This window comes from Drosophila persimilis, unplaced genomic scaffold, assembly GCF_003286085.1.
Source record: "Drosophila persimilis strain 14011-0111.01,24,50 unplaced genomic scaffold, DperRS2 tig00000824-arrow-arrow-pilon, whole genome shotgun sequence".
In the NCBI taxonomy this organism is placed as follows: Eukaryota; Metazoa; Arthropoda; class Insecta; order Diptera; family Drosophilidae; genus Drosophila; species Drosophila persimilis.
In genome coordinates, this window is record NW_020825358.1 from 301,743 (window position 1) to 324,464 (window position 22,722).

The window sequence follows — 22,722 nt, forward strand, 5'->3', positions numbered from 1 at the left end:
ACGTACGCTCCGACATTTTTCCTAATTAGATTATTCCGGACACCCCATCGCCCACGGGACGCAATGTGTAATTTCACGCTGGCAATAACTGATGCGGTTGGCTCTGCTCCATTCCTAGATGCTATTCCTGATGCTATTACTGTAATGCATGCTAGAAGGCTTTCGGGGTCGGCAACGCATCAGCAACACCCGAGAGTAAATTGTTGCTCTTGCAGGAAGGCGATCCTGGCCAAGCCAGAAAGAGGAGGAATTTCCATTACGTGCGAAAAGGGAATCCAAATAATTAGGGTTTCCATCCGGCAACGAACAGGGGATACCTTGTAAAGTGACTGAAGAAGACGTTTATTTTTGGCCTGCTAGATCTAAGGATTCCACTAACAGTCTGTTTTACCTTCCTCTGCGTGTACTTCTTCATATACGGAATATCTAGCACTTCAGCTCTGGTGGAGAAGGCATACATATGTACGTACATGTATCACTCGACTTCCCACTGCCCGTTGCATGACAGGCGCTCTGGCCAATTACACCCTTGATACCCATTGGGTTTGCATTATAAAAAAGGTACGAAGGATAGCGGCGGCAACATCCAGCGCGTAATGAAGTGAAAATTGTCCTTAAGCATCAATTTGCAGCAGCGACAGCCGTGGCAAGGACGACGGAGGACCACGAGGAGGGCCCTGCTGCTGTTGCGGCTGGCGGTGTACCCTTATAATTTGATGCTTGCCGATGCGCGATAAATATAATTTGTTGCACGTCATGTGTATTAACTTTTTGCAGACACTGTTCTGTCACTTACCCCGAATGACATCAGCGCACACGGGCACAGAGGGCTAGGGATAGTGGCGCTGGCTCTGGCTCTGGCAGTGGCAGTGGCATTGGGGCGTGCCCGCGTTCTGGGACTTGGCGGCGTTTCCATTATGCAGCCATTTGCACACTCTATCGCCTTCCATTTGCCCCCTTGGGCGTGCGAATGTGTGTGTGTGCTGACCACGCCCACAAATTGTAATTAAAATTGCATAGCAAAATTGATTATGTATATAATAGTGCTATTTTTTTTGTGTGTTATGATGCTCCGCAGAGGGGGAGGGCAGGGCAGGAGGAGCGTCCGGTATCTGTACTTGGGCATAAGCAATTTCCAGCTGGTCCCCAAAGTTCGCCAAGTGGAAATTTTTAATTAAAAGCAAATGCTTTTGAGTTTGAGTAAATTTCTGAATCAGAGTCCCGGGACGCTTGCGGCGCAAGATTGCGGCAGAGATTGCTCTGCCTTTTGGACCGCTTTTTTTTCGGCGCTGGGGGCAACCTTCAATTAGGCAAAACTGACCGCCAAAAGTTAGCTATCACCTTGACGATTTTCTGGCTGTGTGTGGATGAGTCTTTGAGGGTGCATCCACTACCACTACCACTACCAGCTAGCAGTCATAGAGCTGTCGGATCATGGTTTTCAATCTGGAAAAGACTCCAGTTTGCCGGCGGGCGGAGGCAGCATGATAAGCCAAAAAACATAAGCATTTGTTGGGGCAACGCAACGGTGCAAGCCTGCTTCCCGGGCAGCCCTTTTCATCCTGCCACACGTCATATTCCGTTTCGTGCGAGATGAAAATACACAGCCGAAAAAAATGGAGTGACGCGCCACTCTGCATGTTTCAATTTTGAATGTGCTGCTCGCTCCTCCCCTGGCCATTTTTTCCGACTCAGCAGCAGAAAAAACACCAATGCAGTGCACTGCACTCAAAACGAAATAAATAAAATCCTCTGCTGGCATCAACAAATAAAGGGTGGGGATGCTACGGTAAGGCATGTTATGGCATGGTATGGGGGGAGTGTCAGTCCTGGTAATAGACAGATGAATACGGCCAGTGGGGCAGCATAGGGCTGAATAAATCCGGTAACAACTGCTAGCGTTCACATTTCATTTTGGGTACTTTTTTCAGCGAATCAAAGGGCAAACAATGGACGGCCTGGCCCCTTTTTGATTATAGACAAGCAAAGTCGTAATTATGTGCTGTAATAAATTCGTGAAAATTGGCCGGATAAAGCGGTTTCTAAATGAAACCCAGGGTACAATGAGAGAAAATACATATATTCAATGAGAAGCAAACGAAACTCTGATCTATTATGGCTGATCTAAACTTTGAGAGCATTCGTCACCACAGGAAGCTGGACACAAAATATGGCATTCTTTGAACAAATTGAAATACTAATTTTCAAAGAAAGATACTCACACAAAAGCCTAGAATTAATAAACGTCACTTAAAGATTAATTCTTATTGTCTTCTTGTCAGTATTCTAACTTCAATATTTATCTGTGCTCGGGTTTGCTATTTATTGCCTGCCAAATTGGCCAAACCCCTGGGCATGGTACAAAATATTAAATAAACATCTGTCTGCAAGGGGCACAAGGTTTGTTTTCAATAAAAGTGAATATTGGGGAGCGGGTTGATCAGGGTTCCATAATTGAATTGCCAGCATAATTGATGTTTAATTAATAAACCAAATGCAATTTTTGGCACCACCAACCCACAGTACGGAGCAATCATAGGCATGTCTGGCAGCCAAATTGCCATTTAGCTACTACCAGGTACTACTACCTTCATACATAAACGTATGTATGTATGTATGTATGTACATATGATGCACAGACAGAGCGACATAATCCGTACGGACTCTCGCTTCGTTTGAAATAATCAAAGCAACCAACAAATGAATATGTCACCTGGGCCAAAAGCCACACCCCCAAGTCCCCCCTCGCACAGCAGGAGAGCAGATGTCTGCGCCCCGGCAGTGGACTTTGAAGACAGTTGGGCAATAAGCCAAAGGCAAGAGGCGAAGGCAAAGCCCACACCGGCAATATCATCATCATGAACTACAGGACACTGCCGTTGGACGACTGGTAGCAAATTGAGGCAACCCCACACGTGGCAACACAACTAAACAGCCCAGCACACATACCTGTACGGCTCACTCGTAAAGAGGGAATGAAATTAAAGTTTATACCGTGGAACGTTCATGAATTTGCTGTTTATGAAATACCTTCACCTTTATTCCTATTACTGCCAGGAAATCTCATTAGATATGAACTAAATAGACGTAAGCACCCACTGTGATGGCTTGACTCTGTTAATACTCTTACTCTCACTCTGTCACTGCCACAGCTGGGGGTTATTATGCTTCCACTGGCACAGAGAGGGAATTTCGTAAAAGAATCGCCGCATAAATGCACACAAACACATCATGGCGGAGCGGGGGAATGGCATATTGAGCAGAGCGCTTAGTGGCCAACGGAAATGCTCTGGCAAGCGGAAGTGGAGGAAGTCCACTGGCCAGGACAGGCCCAACCCGGGCACAGTCTAGGATTCCGGGAGAATCAACCTGCGGCTCTGGGGCCCCGCATTAGCCAGTCAGACGGCAGTCGAGTCGAGTTGAGTCGAGTCCATGGCAATGACATTTACTATACACTTCAGCTCACTTGATGCTCGACTGAATGATTGATGCCTTTTATTCGTTTTCACAATTTTCGCAAAAACTTGATTTTCAAATCACATTCGTTAAAATCCCCAGAGCGACCCCGGACCACGGCACCACGGCACCACGACCGGGACCGGGACCGGGACCCGTATCCGTACACGAACGATTCAATGGCAATGGCAATGGCAAAGGGAATTAGAATGGCAATGGGAATGTCATGGGTATTGGCCAAAGCAAGAGGGAATGGCAATGGAAATGGCACTGGGAATGTGTCGAGGATTCGACATTAATGCCAAAGCCAACATTATGCGAGTGTGCGCCACATAGCTCTAGCTCCCGTCTCACCAGAACCAGTGCCATCATCCCACATCCCCACAGACCCACAGTCAAGTTGACAATCTTGTCGTTGTTGTGGCTCTTGTTGGTCTTGTTGCTGCCTCATGTCATGTGACAAATTTGGAAATGGCAAAATACAGGATGAAAAATGCTCTGACCGAAACGCTTACCCCCCGATAATCGACTTTTTCACCGATTTCGTTCTTTGTTTTTTGGTTCTATCCACCGTCTGAAGCCGGGTCTCAGTTGTCATAATTGAGTTTGTGATGTTCCCAATTGGAATTTGAGTGCACGGTCACCAACATAAAAATACAGACAGCAGACGAGTTCTGCTACTTATACACATCCCACACAATGCAGCACACTAACACACACACACACGCAAACACATGTGGGATACACATGGATGCCGCACAGCGGGACACCGACCAGTACTCAGAGACTGGGATTTGGATTCGGAACAGGACAGAACCGAAATTGAAAATGAAAATTTAATTAAATTTTGATATCCGTTTTGGCCATAAATGAGTTCAGCTCTAATTTTTGCAGCCAGTTTGGCGAGTGTCCTCGATCGGGATGGGATCCATGGCCAGTTGGGTCGCATTAAAATTTGATTTCAATTGAAAATTCAAATGGGTTGCAAGGGGTTGCAAGGGCAGAGTGCCACACCACACCACACCAGCAGCAGCAGCAGAAGCAGCAGCAGCAGCAGATGCATTGATAGAAAGCCAATAAGAGTATGCAGGGATGACTTTAGCCTGGCCAGGACACACGGCATCCGCATCCACATCCACATCCACATCCTTTGAGATTAGCCAAAGCAGATTGGCAGACGTTGACTATGTTGCTGCTGTCGCTACTGTATCTGTTGCTGTTGTTGTTGTTGTTGCTGTGGCTGTTGCTTTTTCCATGATTATACTTTTGCCCAGTGACCTGTGTGCAGGGCAGGAGTGGTTTGACTTTCGATTAGATACGAGTACTTATATGCTTTGTATGCTTCCCCAACTACTATGTATGTATGTCCTGCCGTATGTTTCATTATCCAGGTTATTTCAGGCTATTGCTGTTAATTGAATCTGTTCAAGTGCAGAAAATGCCTTGATATCCATTTGTATCGCCGCCTTCATCCCTCAGTGGCTTCAGTACTCTACTCGTAAATTTCTATTTCATTTATGGACCTAATCATAGCACAGTCTTTTGCCATATTTTGATGTATTTGCAAAGAGTCTTCGGAGAGCGATTAACATAAATAATTAGATTCGGGTCAAACCGGGCAGCAATAACGAGGCACAGAGGCAGCCAAGTGAACACTTTCAGCTTAATAGTGCAGCGACTTAGGCTGACCCCAAAGTAAACATAAACCCACTCACACTAGAACAGACATATGTACATGTGTGCCTATAGGCTGGACATGAGGATATATATCCGAACACACCCCTCCCACACCCACACAAAGGGGGAGGAGAACAATACGTTTTTCCATGAAATTAGCTTTTGGCATAAATCTTTCGTAAATATTCGAGGGAGCAGGAGCAGCAGTGGAGGCTCGGGCTTTGGCCAGCAGCAGGATCAGGACCCAGACGCGGCCAGGTGTGTCGCCTTTGTGTGGGTGTCTATCTGTGCGTTTGCGTTTGCGTCTGTGTGTGGGTGTATGTGTATTTGTGAGCTAAGCAGCCGTAGTTTACACGCCTATAGCCATGCTGCCCCCCTCCGTCCCTCCGCTCCGCTGACACTCTTGAGAGTGTGCGTGTGGCCTGCGGTTGTTGCGGCTGCATCTGACCACTGACCCCCACCACCCACTGATATCCACTGCCACACTTTTGTCCCTCCCCCTCTCGGATATTTCTCGGTTCCCGGGCAACGAAATTAATCTCGTAAAATGTGCCAAAGTAAAAATGCAAAAACAAAATGAAGGCAAACAAAGGAACAAAAACAAAGGCATTTGGGCCTAGAGAGGAATCGGAAGTGGCGTTCTTTAGGAGCTCGCGGGGGCGGGCGTGGGGTGTGGTGTGGTGAGAGTAACTATGGCACCCATATCCCACTACCCCCTCTCGCATAAGTATATGTTCTACATATGTATGTACACATATGCACGAGTATGTGTGTCAGGACAAAGTTACGTATGTTGCTGCTGCTGCTGCTGCTGCTGCTCATGTAATTTATCAGTAAATTAAGCAATTTATTTTATTTATTCCATTACGTAAATCATGCAATTTGTACCCGATTTCGTCATAGGTCGAAGGCCGCACAACGAATATTTTGTGCCAACGGCAGCGATTTCTGGCCAGGATTTACGAAGCATCATCTCTCCTCTCGCACACATCTCTCCACAATCTCCAATACCCAATCCACAATCTGCAATCCCCAATCCCCGACTTGTTTTTACCTACACGCTTTGGTAATTTTATTAAAATCACTTCGAGTGGCAGCCGGGAGATTTGGGAATTTGGTTTTTGGGGACTCAGGCACGCAGCGCTCCCATAAAAGCAAACATAATGAGCCTCACAAAGCACACAGACACGGGCACAGACACACAGACACTAGTCGTACGAGGCACGCACACACTCCACTAGCAGTGTGCCACATATGCGTCAAAAGTTGGGCTAGAAAATGTATGAATCTAATAAACAAAAGCCGTATATTATTAGCTGCGGATTTGTTTGCTCCTCTGCCCGATCCGCTCCCTCCCCGGCGAAGGTCGTTGCCAAGGAGTTATACCCCGGGCACACTTATGAGCTAGCTCAATGTCCTCCCGGACCCACCGACTGCTCCCTCCTGGCCGGCTTTGGCTTTGGCTTCGGCTTCGCCGCTGGCTTTGCTTGTGGCTAAGTCTGGTATCGTTCGAGGACTGGCTGCTGCCTGTGGTTGGGAGCATCTTCGTCATCGTCCCCGGCTTTGCTTCCTTGTTGAACATGGCACAAATTATGTTAGTCGGCAATCTCTGAGGATTGACTATGCATGAACTGAAGGCAGTAAGAGTGTAAGAACCACTGCAGGGAAGCGCAGGGGAAGATGTGCGTACACACGGAAATGTTATCATAAGTTATGGCTAAAGTTTTTCCAGGCAATAGTTTTCGGATCTCGAGCACTGGGGGAAAGCGTTGGGTAAATAAGCGACGAAGAAACATCAAGAAAACAGAGCCCCAACTCGCCTTTAGATTTCTCTTGGTGTATTTTACTGGCGCCTATCAACAGACAGGCATCATTGCCATTTAAATACACACATTTGGCCTGTGCAATTTGCTGTAGCTTGTATTAAATTCTGTTGCCGGAAGACCACACCACACACGAACCAGTGAACCAGTGAGCCAGCGAGAGAGAGTCGCACAAGCGACACCGACTGCTGGACGGCCCAGGACGAAAAAGGAAGTGTTGTACTTGTACCTCTAATGTACAAACTAATGGCACAGGAGCTGGATATGGAGCTAAGGCTGGTGGGTAGGTGGCTAGGTGGCTAGGTGGCTACGTAGGATGGCCATACGAATAGGTGGACAGTTTGCTGGATACTCCGTGTGCTGGGCACACACCAACGACGACAGTTGTACACGTACACACGATTAGAGGCGCATACCTGAGGGCTGGTCCAGCGAATCGGACCCGGAACAGAAGCTGGACCTGGGATCAGGTGTCCTGCACCCACTCTATCTCTCCCGCTCCCCCACCGGAGCAGCGCACATACAAACGCGCAAACAATGAGACGAAATTTTTGCGCTGCTCCTCCGGCGGGCATCCTTAAGGCGAAATGTAATTTCCTGTGACAAAATACAAAGCTAATCTGCAGCACACACCGTTGCCGGGCGAAGAGGAGCAGAGCGGTGGGGCGGGACGAAACTTGACTATGGGATTTCGGTGTGTTTGTGTGTGCCGGCAGGACATCGCAGCGACTTCGACTTCGACTTCGATGTCAATACGTGCAGCGAGCCAGAGGATTAGGAAGCCATAGATAGAAGCCATAGCCCCATTCTTCCGGAAAGCAGTAAAGCAGGTCAAGGCTTTAACTTCTCACACTTTCCCGTGATCTTCCCTGCGTCCTGCCTCCTGCGACCTGCGACCTGGGACCTGCGTCTCGTTTGCCATTTGATGAGCATCGAGTGGCGGCGAGGCATCGAGTCAGCCACGCCACAGGACACACGAGTGGCAGTACAACAAAAGAGCTACACAAATGGCCAGGGAAACTTCAGCTGACAAAAATAAATCGAAACTAGAACTTTTCAATCCCATCGCCTCTCCGGTGCGGATCAGCTGGCAGGACATTTGTCGTGGCAGGATTCCGTTTGATTTCTCAAGTGTAAACTGCGAAGGATGCGCCGTTGCCGCCGCTCTGCTGCTTTGCCCCGCTGCCGCTCTGCCTGTCGTCCAAATATCACTATGCCCGGCCACGAGTCACCTGCCATCCTTCTCCAGTAGCATCCACCAATAATTGAATGGTGCTTGCTCTAGATGGAAACACGCACCACATTTTGCAAAGTTTCATTACGGCGCCGGCAGCCAGGGTCCTGTTCGCAAATGCATCCAAATCATAGCCAGAAAATAGGGCAAACAACCTCCTTACGCATTCCAGCCAAGCCCTGGCCCCGGCCCAGGCAGAGCCAGCGCCAGAGCCAGAGCCCGGTCCGAGACCTGATTTATCCTATTGTCACCTGATTGACAGTCACATCGAGAACAATGGGCCCCAAAAAGCTCGGGTTTTGGGCATGAACATTCTAATAAGGATGAGTGTCCATTCTGAATTTGCTTTTGACGGCTGTTCGTTACAGCAATTCCCTGATGCCCAACAGACATCTCAAAATATTGGAAACGAGAGAGGGCGACGGAGAGGGATATCTCAGTAATGTAGCAGTGCGTTTCGTTCACCTGATTGGGACCTGCAGACCACTGCACGATACTCGTGCCATCAGGCACTACTATAGCCAACGATGCTATAGATGCGATGCACAACTGGCAGCAGCAACCCACAGCAATGCTGGTGGACAGCAGGACGAGGAATACCATACATAACTTGGCACGGACCAGCAATGAGCAATGAGCAGCAATGGACAATTGACGGGCCAACAAGTTGCCCTCCAGCCGCCACGCCCAATCTCCCTCGCTCATCGAGTGTCTGTCTGTCCCAGGCAAATTCCAGGCTACGTTTGGCCTTGCCTGTCACAACATGGAGGGAGGGAGGCAACATTTTGATGCCCTTGTTTTTGCCATTAAAGCTTCAGTTCAAGTGGCCTCCGACTCCAGTACGGACACATTGTTGCCAAAAACCGAGCGAAGGTCGAATTTTAGTTGGAAATTCAATCCAATCTGTATGGATTAGCTGATTGTTAGCCAGATTTCACTTTGCTAAAGCCGCAGTGTTTCTCGAACAGGACAGGACAGGACACCACATACATGTGTATCCGAAGGACAGCGTACCGCAGAAAACCAACAAAAACACAGCTAGCGCCCCTCCCACCCATTTCAGATTTTTAATCCGCTTTGGAAACAGCTTTTCAATAACCTTAATGGATTTGCCATTATGCTTAAAAGAACAAAAAACGCTTTTTAAGGCCAAATTTGTGTTGTAAATACTATTGTTGCACAGAAGGAATATTTCGAAGATCAACATTAATCCACGCAATTGAATATTCTATCAGATTTTCAACTGGAAAGAAATACACCGAAAATCTCCGTCTAATCTCAGGTCGCTCCCATTTATGTTCTCATATCGTTTGGGGATCGAACTGCGGTAACTAACGATCTCTTCAAATCAATGGTCCGCTAAGGTACACGGTAATTAAGGTATCTATCGAACAGAGGCCTATCTATCGATGCTCTTATCTAAAACTCTCATTTTAAATGTAAATCCTAGCAAAAATAGTATATTCCTTGAAAATCCCAAAAAGTTTAAAGTTTCGATACGCACTTTATACGGCTCCACATTCCTCTCGCGGCTTATCGCTCCCCACCCCCCAGCGTCCGTTTAGAGGATACGGCAGAGTGAAAACTCGTATATTCCGTGACCATTTTGTGTGTTTTTGCAGGGCGTCACGGCCTTTGGTTCGCTGTTGCTTCATTATTTTGTTTGTTAACCTTCTATGGCCTCCATCCCCAACATCCCCACCATCCCCACCCTGTTTCCTTCTGAAGCACCTGTATGCTGCAGCACCTTTATCTCTCTTCCCTTCTCTTTGGAGTCTCCTCTTTGCTGTTTTCTATTTCTATGCATTCATGCATAATGGCGGGCAAACGTTTACAATGGCAACAGCATGGATTTCCGCACGTTACCATTTGCGGTCCATTTGCGGTAGTCGAGAGGGGGGACTGCAGGCAGCAGGGAACAGGGAGCAGGGGTCACCGAGCTGCTGTTAGCATGATTGAAAAACGTGTCCCCTTCATTTCCGTATCCTGCTGGCTCTGCCGCATGCCACCATTCTCATTCTACTGTTCCACCAGTTCTATCAGAGTTAAAATTGTATAGCGGCTGCTGCTCTTGCTGCTCTCCCTATTGTTGCTGTTGTCCTTCTATCCCTTACAATTACGTAATTTATTTTAACTGTGTCAAATCCACGCCGATCGACAGCGATTATGCTGGCAAATTGCAGCAATTCCTCTGCCAGTGCCAGTGCCACTGCCAGTGCCACTGCCTCCGGCTGTGCCCACAAGTCCCGCCTGCAATTTGTAAATGTCGCCGGCATCCGTCTTTGTTTGCGCCGAGTGCGTAGTGGGATTGAATGTGGGTCTGGGAGAGAGAAACAGAGAGAGAGAGAGTGGGATCTGAGAGCAGTAGTAGGAGCCCAGGTCTGGTGCCACTCACTTGACTGCAATTAACCGCAGTGTGCTAATTAATTTGCTCATAATTGATGCGATTATGTGTTTCATTTGTGGCCCCAACACGATACAAATGACCCAAAAGCCCCGTGGGTCACATCCAAACTTCAACCGTAAATGGAACAGGAGTTCATTTTAGGAATTGCTGTTCCGACCGAGCGTTGTCCTGGTGGAAATCAAGCGAATCTAAACGGCCCAGTCGAGCGGCAGTTCCTGCACAATTTATTAATGGTAAAAGAGTCACGGGCATCCTGCCTGCAGGCGGAAATGAGCCAAAATTGCAATCGGAAGTGGCTTTCGGCTCGGTTTCGCATCGGTTCGTTTCAGATTCGGATTCGGGTTTTGGGGTTCGCTTTCAGTGGGTCAAGGCGGTGGTCAGTGGTGGATCTGCATTGCATCGAGCCTCGGTCCACTAGCATTTGACTTCATAAACTTTATCCCGCTGGGCAGCATCCTGTCACGGATACATGTATGCAGATGCAGATGGAGATGCAAAAAGGCTGCCAGGACATTTGACAATTTTCCGCAGAGCCCAATCAAAATGGCATCGCAGAGCATAGATGCCTGGCGGACCCATTGGCTTGTTGATTTACGAGGGGAGTGGGGGAAATGTTAACACTGCTACAAAACACACGTACCACTGCATGGTGGCTTCCACTCGTATCTACATATGTTTATACGACAGGCAACACTTTTTGCCCATCAATTTACGTTACGGAAGAGGTGGGGGCTTGTACTTACCATTTAGGACATGGACACGCACGCTGGCCACATCTGCGTTGGAAGGAGCACAGGAGTATTTGCCCGAATCGGCCAGATCTGCATTCTGTATGAGCAGAAATGAGGTTGTCACATCGCCCTTTTCGGTAATTACCGACACGCCGCCTCTTGATGAATCATAATTAATGACCTGCAAGTGTAAGAGGGGGTTCCATGAATACGGTATCGGTGTGAGTTCTGTGTACCAGGAGGGGTGTTAGAGGTCTGTATAGGTCTGTGCAATTTCCATGGGAGTACGGGTACACATAATGACAAAACAATGAGGGGGCGACAACAAATTTCTTGCTGCTCGTTAAATGGCAGAACCATCATTCCATTCCCCCTCTGCACATCGCACTCCAATTCACAAATTTCCCAGATCTCAATGCATTTTTTGGAATACTTTAAAGACAGGTGAAGCATACAAGGAAAAGAACACATCAATTTGAGGGGAGATATTTCAAGACTGATTCCAAGTGTCGTTTTTCCAATTAGTGCTCCAAAAAATATTGAGTAAAATCGAAAAGAAATCATGGAAAAATGTCATTTAATATCTCTTTGACTTGCGCTCCTCGTTCCTCGCATCAATGTGTAAAATATTAATTTAAATGGCAAAATAATTGATGGTGTAGAAGTTCTTAATACATGAGACACGGCAACAGCTGCCATTGAGTGATGCCACAAATGGGGCTGTGGCAAATTGTGATTTTAATTGGAGTTTGATGACTGCTCTCCTGATTAAAGGTTATCTCAGGGATAGGCCGCGGCATCAAAGAACCTGACGGGCGACAAAATTCATGCAAATCAAGTGGAGCTCGATTCCTGCGACCCATTATGATTATTACTTTCCCTCGTTCGATTATCGATTTGTGCAGATTGGTAGAGCCTGTCAAGGACTGCCGCTAACAGCAGCTGAATGCATATTAAGTTCCGGCAAAACAAATATCAGAATAATTTGCCAATACAGAAGAGCAAGAGCAAGAGCAGGACCCAGAGCACCAGGCAGAGCTCTGCAGAGCAGAGGGCAAAGTTCAGCACAGCAAGGAGCAGGCGGAGAATTGATATTAACACATAATGCCGCTGACAGGGCAAAGACATTGGCAGTACCAAAGAAAATCAGCCAGAACAAGAGAAAGAACTACTACGGAAATGAGATGCCTGACAACCCTTGGCCCCGGGGTATGGTTCAGGCTCTTTTCTTGCTCCTGCTCCTGCTCCTGGCCATGGCCATAGCCATAGCCATAGCCATAGCCATAGCCATAGCCATAGCCTTTGCGCAGATTGTCTGCATTGGAGGGACGCGCATAATTTGCCTTCTAATCTCCACTAATCGACAACATTTGCGATAGCATGAGGCATGAAAGAAAAGTTAGCGTCACTGATAATGATGACGATGGCTAAATAGATATAGACATCAACAACTATGTACGTACATAGAAGAGGAAGTGGGGTAAGCTGTACCGCTTGATACCGATTAGCTTTCGAATTATATTGGAACAATGTATGTCTATGGATAGTCTAATTCATGGCAGCTCTGCGCACTCCTTTCCTCCATCCGTAAGCCATATTCCACTAAAATGGCGGAGCATTCAGACAAGTTTATTCAGATAAATACGGGCCCTACCTTTTTGATCCCAGAGGCCAGTGTACTCTCTCCCGCACAATGGGTATCAGTCAAGAAAACAATGAAAATGACACAAACTTTGTCGCAGAAACTTTGGCGAGTGAAAAGTTTGCCTATCAGCAGGAACACGATATCCACGATATCCACGATACTAGTGCCCCCCATTACTGCTGACTCCTGCATAAATATCATATTTGTATTATAATATTTATCCATTCGGCACAAATTAGTTAATGACTGAAGGGCGGGGGTGGGGGTTGGGGTTGGGGACGAGGGCAGACAGTCAGCGAATCGGAATGAATGCGAATCTGCAGTTTGTCATTTTATAAATTGAAAAAACATTTTGCCACAGAGAGTGCTTTTAAAATTCATGCCGTGCCGTTTGCAATTTTCATGACAACTGCAGCTGGTTCTTCCATGGTGGGATGGGACTGTCGATGGCACTGGGATTGATATTGGGACTGGGATTGGGATTGGATAGGACTTGCCAGACCGCCAGACTGCCACAGCAACGGCAACGGCAACGGCAACAACAACAGAGACAGAGATAACACACAAAAGATACACAGAAAGTGAGAGAATGTGCCACAACACAATGGCAAAAAGTGAATAAAATATTTGTGTAAAATGTTTGTAGCTCATTGGAAATGCGCATATATCCGATTTATGTGGCACTTTCAACGCAATAATCGCCCGCATATTTCGAGCATAAAAGCGAACAACAACAGAGGCCTTGCCTTGCCTTGCCGTGCCGTTCCGTGCCGTAAAAGGCCTCAACGCGTGCTGCCCACCAAAAAGTACATAAAAGTCACTTGAAGGCGGCGACTGACATTGAAATGCGAGAGCCGATGGTGAGAGAGAAGATTGAAATTCCACTCGAACGAGAGAATATTGAAACTGAAGAAGCTCTGGCCTGAGGAGGGCTCGTTGGCCCAAGAGCTTGCCAAGTCTGAACTCAGCCTCGAGTGGATGCCGCCGGTTCCTGCCGGCTGCTAGGGTAACGATGCCAAATATTTCAAGAGATTAGAGACTGTCCATGTCGTGGGCACATCCAGCACACACACACACATCCGACACGCTGTGCCATGCCACGTATGCCACGATTGGAATTACCTTTCAAAGCGATGCCTTCGTGGCAGGAAGTAGGAAGCAGGACCTAGGCAATGGTGACGGCAATGGCGATGGCGATGGCGAAAATATGTAACACGTTAATTACAATTAGCGAGCGGAAGTGCGAGCAAAAAGTATTGCCAACATTTCAGCGGCAAGAAAAACTCTGCGGCCAGCCAGGAGAGCGTGAGCAGGGGGAGGACGGTGAGGGTCCCTGAAAGGTGGACGGAGCAGGGAGACGGAAGCATGCAGCATGGAGTGAAGTGGAGTAGAGTGCAGTGCATCAACTGAGTTTATCCATCCATTAAACTAATTAACAGCAAATTTGCATGGATCGTAAATAATCCGTGTGCAGAGCAGAGCAGAGCAGAGCAAAGCAGAGCACGGTACGGCACAGCACGGCACGGTACGGTACGGTAGAACAGGACTTTACAAAGCCTGCAGCAAGGACGCCACACACAGCGGCAAGGACAGCGAATGGGACACGGACAGGTGGCCAAGTGCACACGATTGCGGCAGAGCTGCGCTGCAAGGATTTTAATTAGAAAATTCCAGGAATACATTAAAATGCGCCAAGTGGCTGGCAAGAAGAAGTGAGCAGTCCTCGAGGATCCGCAGCAGGAGTGCGAGCAGCGGGATTTGTGCGCTCCGCATTTAGCATGTTGCCACCAAGTTTATACGGGTTTTCCATCTTTTTTTGCACCTCTGGTCTTCTGCTTTTTTGTTGATATTTTGTTTGGCTTTTGCATTGCAATTAGCGTGTCGTGCAACTGTTACGGACGCGGATGCGGATGCGGACTGGAGCTTTGCAATTAGCCGGCAGTGGGATTCTCCTGCTTAACTGAGCTTGGAACAACAGAGCTAATTGGCAGATGCAGATGCTGATGCTGATGCAGATGGAAGCCGCCGGATGGCAATCGGAAAGGACAATGACAATGAAAATCCTAAGCGCAAAGAGCGATAATGCGGCCACCTGATGATGGCCTGGCCCCGAAATCCTCCGCTTAATTTCTCCCAGCTTAGCGCTCTCTCTCTTTCCTCCTTAAACGCTCAGCCTCTTCTTTTTGCTGTCACCCGCGGCGGTAATTTAAACATAACCTGTCCGCCGAAACGCCATTGACGCAGTTCCTTATCCCCATCGCATTTGCATTTGCATGTGTGAAGGACGAGAACGCAGGCAGGACGCCGGATACGCGAGCGATACGCGTTGATTCACTCATTAAAATAACAACAGCTGACGTTTAAATAACGCGGACGGCTCTTGCCGTAAGCCACAGAGAGACCAGCTCTGATGAGGGTCCACACACAAGTGGAGGCAGAAGGCGGCCAGAGGGCTGGGAGGCGAAATTCGGCTGTCACCACATGGCCGCCACATATGAGCAATGCAGAGCAAACACAGATTGAAGTTTTCGATTATAGCATTCGTTTGCTTATTGGATTGTAAATTTCCATCGGTGATTGGAACAGCGATTGCATCATCGAAGAGTGATTGAAGGAAAAGATCTATGGAGTACCAAATGGATGGAGCTACCAAAGATACAAAGATATGAGGGGATAAATTGTTTGTTGAATTGTTGAATGAATAAACAAGGTAGACAATAAATAAAGTGGTCTGCATCTCTTCCGTTTTCACGAGCTCGATAATAATTTACTTTACCGATCGACAAGGAAACCCCTGGGAAATGTGTGAAATTTAAAAAGGAAAGATTTTTCTTGTTTGTCAAATGGCTAATTGTTGGCGCGTCCGATAATTATTGTTATCCCCCATGGGGCCATAGGCGTTATTCGGGGGAAGAGAGGACAGAGCCCTCTCAGTATTCATGGAGCACTGAAAGGTAGGGAATGGTGGGAATGGAATGTAACAATAAACTTTAATTACCTCCTCGTGATGATACCAGAAGATGTAGGCCGGTGGTTCGGGGCTGAACTTTACAGTGCAAGTGAGATTTATGGTGCTGCCTTTATCAACGTGAAGGTCAGGTCCTCCCAGGATGGTAGCCGTTGGCACTGTCGGCGCGGAATGGAGACACCGAAAAAAGATAGAGACCGAGAGGTGGAAAAAAAAGAGAAAAGAAGTGCATGAAAAACGCTGTTAAAATGGGGAGCAGGAACGGGGAACAAACAGGAGCAGGAGCGGTAGGAGCTGTAGAAGCTGTTGGAGCTGTGGGAGGTCGACTGGGTTGGCACTGTGGAATAATAAACTACGAGATAAAATGGAATTATTGTCGTATAAAAACCAAGCCCTCGACGTTTCATCGACATCGCCTTGGCCCGTGGCCCCCTGCTCCGTTTGCTGCTCCGTGCGTGCTGCTCACTCGTTTTCTCTGTGTGTAATTTATTTGTTCAACAACTTCGTTTTTCACTCCCTGTCCTTATGGCCGTCTCTTTTTTTTTCAACGAGTGTCCTTTGTTATTTGCGACGACAAATGGTTGATTTTTTATGAAGCTCTGAGGCTGAGGATGAGCATGAGGTTGAAGTCGAAACCGAAGCTGACACCCAGAGCGCACCATTGGAGAGGTGTCTCCGAAGACATGCCATACCGCTGTACTTACCGACAACATTCAGACGGACGAAATAACTGCGAACCGGCTGCGTCGATATCTGGCACTCGTACATGCCCGCATCCCGCTTCTGGGCCCACTTTATCTGCAGCGTCCAGTCGTCGGTGTCCTGGTGGTGGGTGGCCTGAAACCGCTGATCGGAGGTGTAGGTGTACGAGCCGACAGTCAGTATATGTATATCGCGGTGCCGTATCCACGATACCTGCAATGGGGAGGGAAGAGAACAGAACGCAGAGAGAGTCATCAAACAGGGGAATCACAGGTGTGGCTATAATCCAAGTATTAAGTGAGACTCGAATGCAGAATACCCTCACGGGGAAGGTATGGCAAGGATCGAGCCTGTCGAATCGGGGATAGCTGATGTACTCGTCTTCCCCGGACATTCCCAACAAAAGGCGTCATTAAAAATGCAGCAATTGAAAATAAACAAACTGCCGACGCAGTGTCATCAAAATCGAATAAAATGTCAAGGTTTACAGAGATTAAATCGCGATGCACGAAAAAAGGGTGAACAATAAAAAACGTTTGCATCTGTTGGGGGGGGATGGCGGCTGTGGGACGCTGGGACTACGTGACGTATGAGCAACGTGCCACGTTCTGCCTGATTCTGAGTCTGTTGGGAATCCTTTCTTTGACTGGCCGAATCTCTGGATACTGACTGAGGGAATCTGTTGCTGCTGTGGATCGTGCTCGAGATGTTTTGGCTTTGCTTAATTATCGCAAACTTTTTAAGTAGTTTGCGGTGCACAGAGAGATAACTTTGTAAGCTGGCTGCCACGCAGGCACACCAGACTCTGTGCGGCCACGGCCACGCCCACCTAACGCAGGCTTATGTAAACTTATTAAGTCAAATGTAAATGCAAAATTATCGCACTTGACAGCCACACCAGACCAACCTCCCCACCATACGCGTACAGAGGGAGGGGGGGAGGGTCTAGGGAAAAGCACCGAAATGATGCGTGTGTGCGTGCGTTTAATTATACGAAATTCTGTTGCATACTTTCAAGGGCCGACTCCAACAATGACGATGAGACTAGAAAAGGAAGACGGGGCCTGGGCTGGGCTGGGGGCAAGTTTTGTGAACTGCATATGGGGTGCACTGAGTACTGGGGGGAGTACAGGGGAGTGCATTCAGTGCAGGGGTACGAGGGGAGTGCATAAAAGTGAGAAAAACATGTCGCTCGCACTTTTGACAACACACAGTCGCTCTCGTGGCGACAACGACAGCCCTGCCATTAAACAAACATTTTACGCAACAAATTAAAGCGTAATTAACAAGTGCACGCTGTGCTGCATGTGGCGATGTAATGGAGCCACCCCTGGGCACTGCAGCACTGCCATCACTGCCTCCCATTGCATATTAGCAGCCACACTCTTCTGGAGCAATGCCTGGCCATATGAACAGCAACTACGACATCCACAACAGCCATTCCAGCAGCAACAACAGCTCGACATTCCGTTTCAAGTTGCAAGTCCATGCCCAGTCGGGGGGTGGCGGGGGATGGCAGAAGCCACAGAGTAAGTACAGAGGGGTAATGGGAGGTGGCGCCCAACTTTTGGGACCGTGCAACTCGGACTGTGAGCCAAGTGCTGTTGACGCGTGCGGCGAGAGCAATTTCATGAAATTGTTTAAATAATTTCGCGCTCAAATGCAATTGAAAGTGCTGCAGGGCGGCAGCAGAAGGCAGCAGAAGGCAGCAGGGCAGTGGCAGTGGCAGTGGCAAAGGAAGGGACGTTGCAGAGCGCTCAAAAAGGCCCGCCCACTTGAGGTTGAACATTTGATGTATGTGTTAGCCACTATGTGTGTGGGTGTGTATGCCACTAGCAGGAGCTGTGAGGACTGCTGCCACTAGTCCCTCTTTTGTTTGGCAAGAAATTAAAAGTTGCGCCTGCAAACGGCATCCTGTAGCGGCTTCCACATCCCCCTCCACACCCGCCATCCTCCATATCTGCAGCCCCATCTCCAGCAGGATCCACTTCCTGTCCTGCGAGAGCTGCTGCCAGTGCTGCCAGTGCTGCCAGTGCTGCCAGTGCTGCCAGTGCCGCCACTGCTGGTGCATTTGTGTCGCGAGCGTGTTGAAAGTTTGTTGGTTTTCGGCATTTGAGCAGCGCCGACGCATCCTCCCACTATAACTGGTTTGTTTTTTCAGCGAATAACTAGAGAGAATCTATATGCAAATGGGATTGGACGGGGTCGGGGTCCAGTTCCCGGCACTGGTACTGAAGCTGGTCCCTCCTGGGGCCAGGAATGCCGCTATCCCCTCATTAATCGTTTCGGGCTGTCTAATTATTCATAAACCTATCTGTTGGGCATATTAAAAAAGTTAGGCCCCTCCGCCTCCACAGACACTCTTATCGCAATTATACATTTCATTAAACACATTTAGCAGGACGAGAAGGATCCACGATTCTAGAAGTGACACAAATTGCCCTCCCACTGGCATCGGTCCGGGTGTATGCCACATTCCCCCAAATTAAATGCTCCCGAATATATACACAAAATTGAAAATGTTTCCCCTTACCCGGAACATATGCAAATATTTGTGATTCCTTCGCCTTCGCCTTCGTCTCTGTCCCCTGTCTCTGTTTGTGACAGCGGGAACTGAAGATTAAGCTGAAGGAGCAGCAGGTTGCCTCCGGCTGCCCTTTTGTCTTTGTGCCACACAGAGAGGAGTCCTCCATTCCAGAGACAGTGGGACAGGGCCAGGGCCAGGGCCAGGGGCACGAGCACAATTAAAACAGATAAACAAAGGAAACAATAGCAAAACAACAACAGCCAAAAATTAACAAAAAACAAAAAACCGAAAGAAAAAAAAAACGAAATTACTAAATTTCCTTCCAACGACAAAAAACAACTTAATGCCAAGTCGAAAGTCGCCTCTCGGCTTGCCCTCGCCGCAAAAGGAAAACAGACACAAAGTGCGGAGCGGCAGGGGATGGGAGCGGTGGAGCGGTGGAGCGGCGGAGCGGCGGAGGAGGTTGTAGAACTAATTAAAAATTTCGCCGTCATGCTAGGGGAATTACATTTTTGGTCTACGCGTCTGCGACCAGGTTAGGAAATCAGCCAAGAAATCAACGGACGGAGCAACGGACGGAGCAGCCAGGGAAAAAATTATTCCGCGCATGGAGAATAAACGAAAGTTGGGCACAGCACAAAACTTTAATGGCAAAAGGCGACTCCTCGTTGGCGTCACGCACGACAGCAAACTTTTCGACACGAGTACGCTGTTAACCCCCGGCAAACCCCACGTAACCCCTACCCAAGGACACTCCTGGCAATCTTTAAGCCAAAAACTCACCGTTTTGTTGGCCAAATTGCGCACACGGCAGCTGAGATAGGCGTTCTTGCCCATGAGGGCGGTGACATTGCGCGGCGTCGAGGGATCGAAATATGGCTCCATCCATTTGGGATGCGTGTAAGCGACAGTGGGCGCGGTGGGTAGGAGCATGGCTGCCTGGGCCCTGTCTGTCGTTGTCATCATCATCTCTTCCAGCGAGTTGTAGCCCTCGATGGGGCCCTGCACGCCGCCATTTGTCATATCTGCAACGAGGGAGAGAGAGGAAGAGAGAAAGCGAGGAAAACGAAATGAATTTCAGTGTGAAAAAGTCAAAAGCTGCAAATAGACACAAATGCTTCTAAACCCATGAATATGCATAGGGACGGAGATAGGGATGGGGTTAGGGATAGAGATAGAGAGCTTTTATCTTTGTGCGGTGCACCACAAAAAATATTAAAAAGAATCCCCAAAAGTGCAGCTGTTTGAAAGAAATTTTGTGTTGCATGCAACACTCATCCACACACACACACATACACTTACTGCAAATGCCTGCAAATGGTTGCCCACACACAAAATGACATTTGCATTCATTCAGAATGAGTAACACTCATGGAGGCAGTCGTCATAGCATGGGGTCGATGGTCCATGGACCACCAATCCATCCATCCATCCATCCATCCATCTACCAGCCACGCACAAAATTTTGCTCATGAAGAGCATACTGCGGTCGAAAGGTGAAAGGCGCAAGTGGCCCCTGGCAATGGTATTAGGTTCTTTGTAAGCCTTTACTCTCAATTGGAATGACGGCCAGCCAAGGTCCACGCAAATGCGTTTTTAAGGCCCTGCCACCGTGGAACGGGGCTCTGCTCTGCGAGAGTATGGGAAATGTTCCCTAAATTTTTGCAAGACGCAGAGATGGAAACATTTGTGACATTTTAGCTGAAACTTGGCTCTTATTTCCTTATTTCTCTGATAGTATTATGATATTCTTGGGAAGATTTATGAAGCGTTAGGTTTGTCAGCTCATGGAGCACTGTGCGTGGAGGCTGCAGCTGGGGTCTGCCTCTGCTCTGACGCTGCCCCTCGCCTTGGCTGTGGGTCTGCCGGCTCCTGGCCATCGCAACCTTCGAGCGAGTGAAGTGTTTGCGGTTGGCAAGTACAAGTGCATACATACACACACCACACCACACAGACGTACGCATGGCAGGCGGAATTGTGTCACTGCTCACGCATACAGACACACAGGCAGACGCACACGGCAACCGCAAGTCTCCATTTCTTGCCACAGACCCAACCCTTTTCACTGTCGGGCTCATGGTTATGCAAAATATTTGCACTCAAATCATATTTCAAGGATTAAAACTTGCATTCATTCGAAAACGGTTTTTCCACATGCACGCCCCCCATTAAACCCCCACACACCCACACCGGGGCAGGGCAGGGCAAGGCAGGGCAGGGCAGGGCAGGGCACGCCCACAACTTCAGCTTCATTAAACAAAGGGTCCGTGCCGCCCAGGCACTCCCTTCGTGCCGTGCCCCCTTCTGTAACGCCACGCATTTGCATGCATGAGAGACGGCGGGACAATGAGGGAGGAGGAGAAGGAGAAGGAGAGTCTTAAGCTCAATATGCTTAATGTCGCCTGGTGCTGGGTACTGGGTGCTGGGTGCTGGGAAATTTGAGCGAATGTGGCATTTAATTTAAACTGCTCCAGTGCAATTGGCATCTGCTGCCCCACCAGAGTGACGCACACGACCGACTGTCTGCCGGCAACCGTTTGGCGTCCTCACGAGTATGGGTGCATCTATCTGTCTTTGTGGCTCCCCCTCGCTTAGTGGCATGTTAACTGAACCCTGATCGAGTTAATGTCGCTTTTGTTCCCAGGAAAAGAGCTACATTTCCATACGGAATGCGGAATGCGGGATGCAGGATGCAGGATGCAGGATGCAATTTGTGGTGCTTAATGCACGAGAATTATTATTGAGTAAAGACACATTTGAGGTTAAATTTCATTACCTCATTTCCCTTTCTTCTTTAATTTAATAGTACCTACCCATTTCTTTGGCTTTTCTCTCCTCAAGGGCTTCTTTTTAAATATTTCCTGTACTTTAATGTTTTCCAATTAAAAACCACATCTGAGGCACTCCTTTTAAAGTCACATCAGGGCAACCGATTCTATGGAAAGTCAGCCTTTAAGGACGGCCTATGAAGAAAAACCAATTCAATTGCCGCACACACTGAATGTGCCTCATTTGGGGGCTCATGGGAACACTGCAGCATGTGTGTAGGTGTCCCTTCCTCTGACGCCCAGTGTCCCCATGTGTGTGTGTGTGGAGGCGTGTGGGTTGCTTCTGGCTTAATCATTGGACGGGCTAGGCCCAGGCGGGAGATCCACCATCAACTCCATCTCCTGCAGCCGCTGCTGCCCCCCTTCCACATTCTGCCACACAATGACTTTGCATATTTGCCCTTAATTTTCGACACCGTTGACGAGCCGCGTGGAGCAATTAAGAAAACTTTTGCAATTTTCACGCTTTTGTTTTGGCATTCATTTTTTCCTTCCCCCATTTTTGTTTTTTTCTCTCTTCGTCCATAAAAGGGTGTGGAGCCCCAGGCCTCGTGGCACGGCCCGACTGAAATGATGCGTAATGTGCAACACTTTGAACCGGCAGCTCAATGAATTTTGCTATCCTCCCTGAATCCTTCTGCCGCCCGTAATTGCCTGCTTATTTTGGTTGCCGTTCAGCGGGGGGTTTGAGTGAGGGGACCCCATCCAGAGGGTCCAGAGAGGG

General features: G+C 48.3%; 1 protein-coding gene across 4 annotated transcripts in view; it reads right to left on the reverse strand.

Moving 5' to 3' along the window:
• LOC6600246 (junctional adhesion molecule A) overlaps positions 1 to 22,722 on the reverse strand; it is a 102,616-nt gene that overhangs the window by 18,679 nt on the left and 61,215 nt on the right. For all 4 annotated transcript variants that reach the window (XR_003409191.1, XR_003409192.1, XM_026993293.1 and 1 more), the window contains exons 3-6: positions 19,954 to 20,195; positions 16,646 to 16,856; positions 15,972 to 16,099; positions 11,341 to 11,509 (exon numbers count right to left, since the gene is read on the reverse strand). Coding sequence is in view for 2 of the 4 variants with exons in the window: in XM_026993293.1 (XP_026849094.1) it covers positions 11,341 to 11,509; positions 15,972 to 16,099; positions 16,646 to 16,856; positions 19,954 to 20,195 (750 nt within the window). In the remaining 2 variants the exon portion in view is untranslated. The remainder of the gene's footprint in view (positions 1 to 11,340; positions 11,510 to 15,971; positions 16,100 to 16,645; positions 16,857 to 19,953; positions 20,196 to 22,722) is intronic.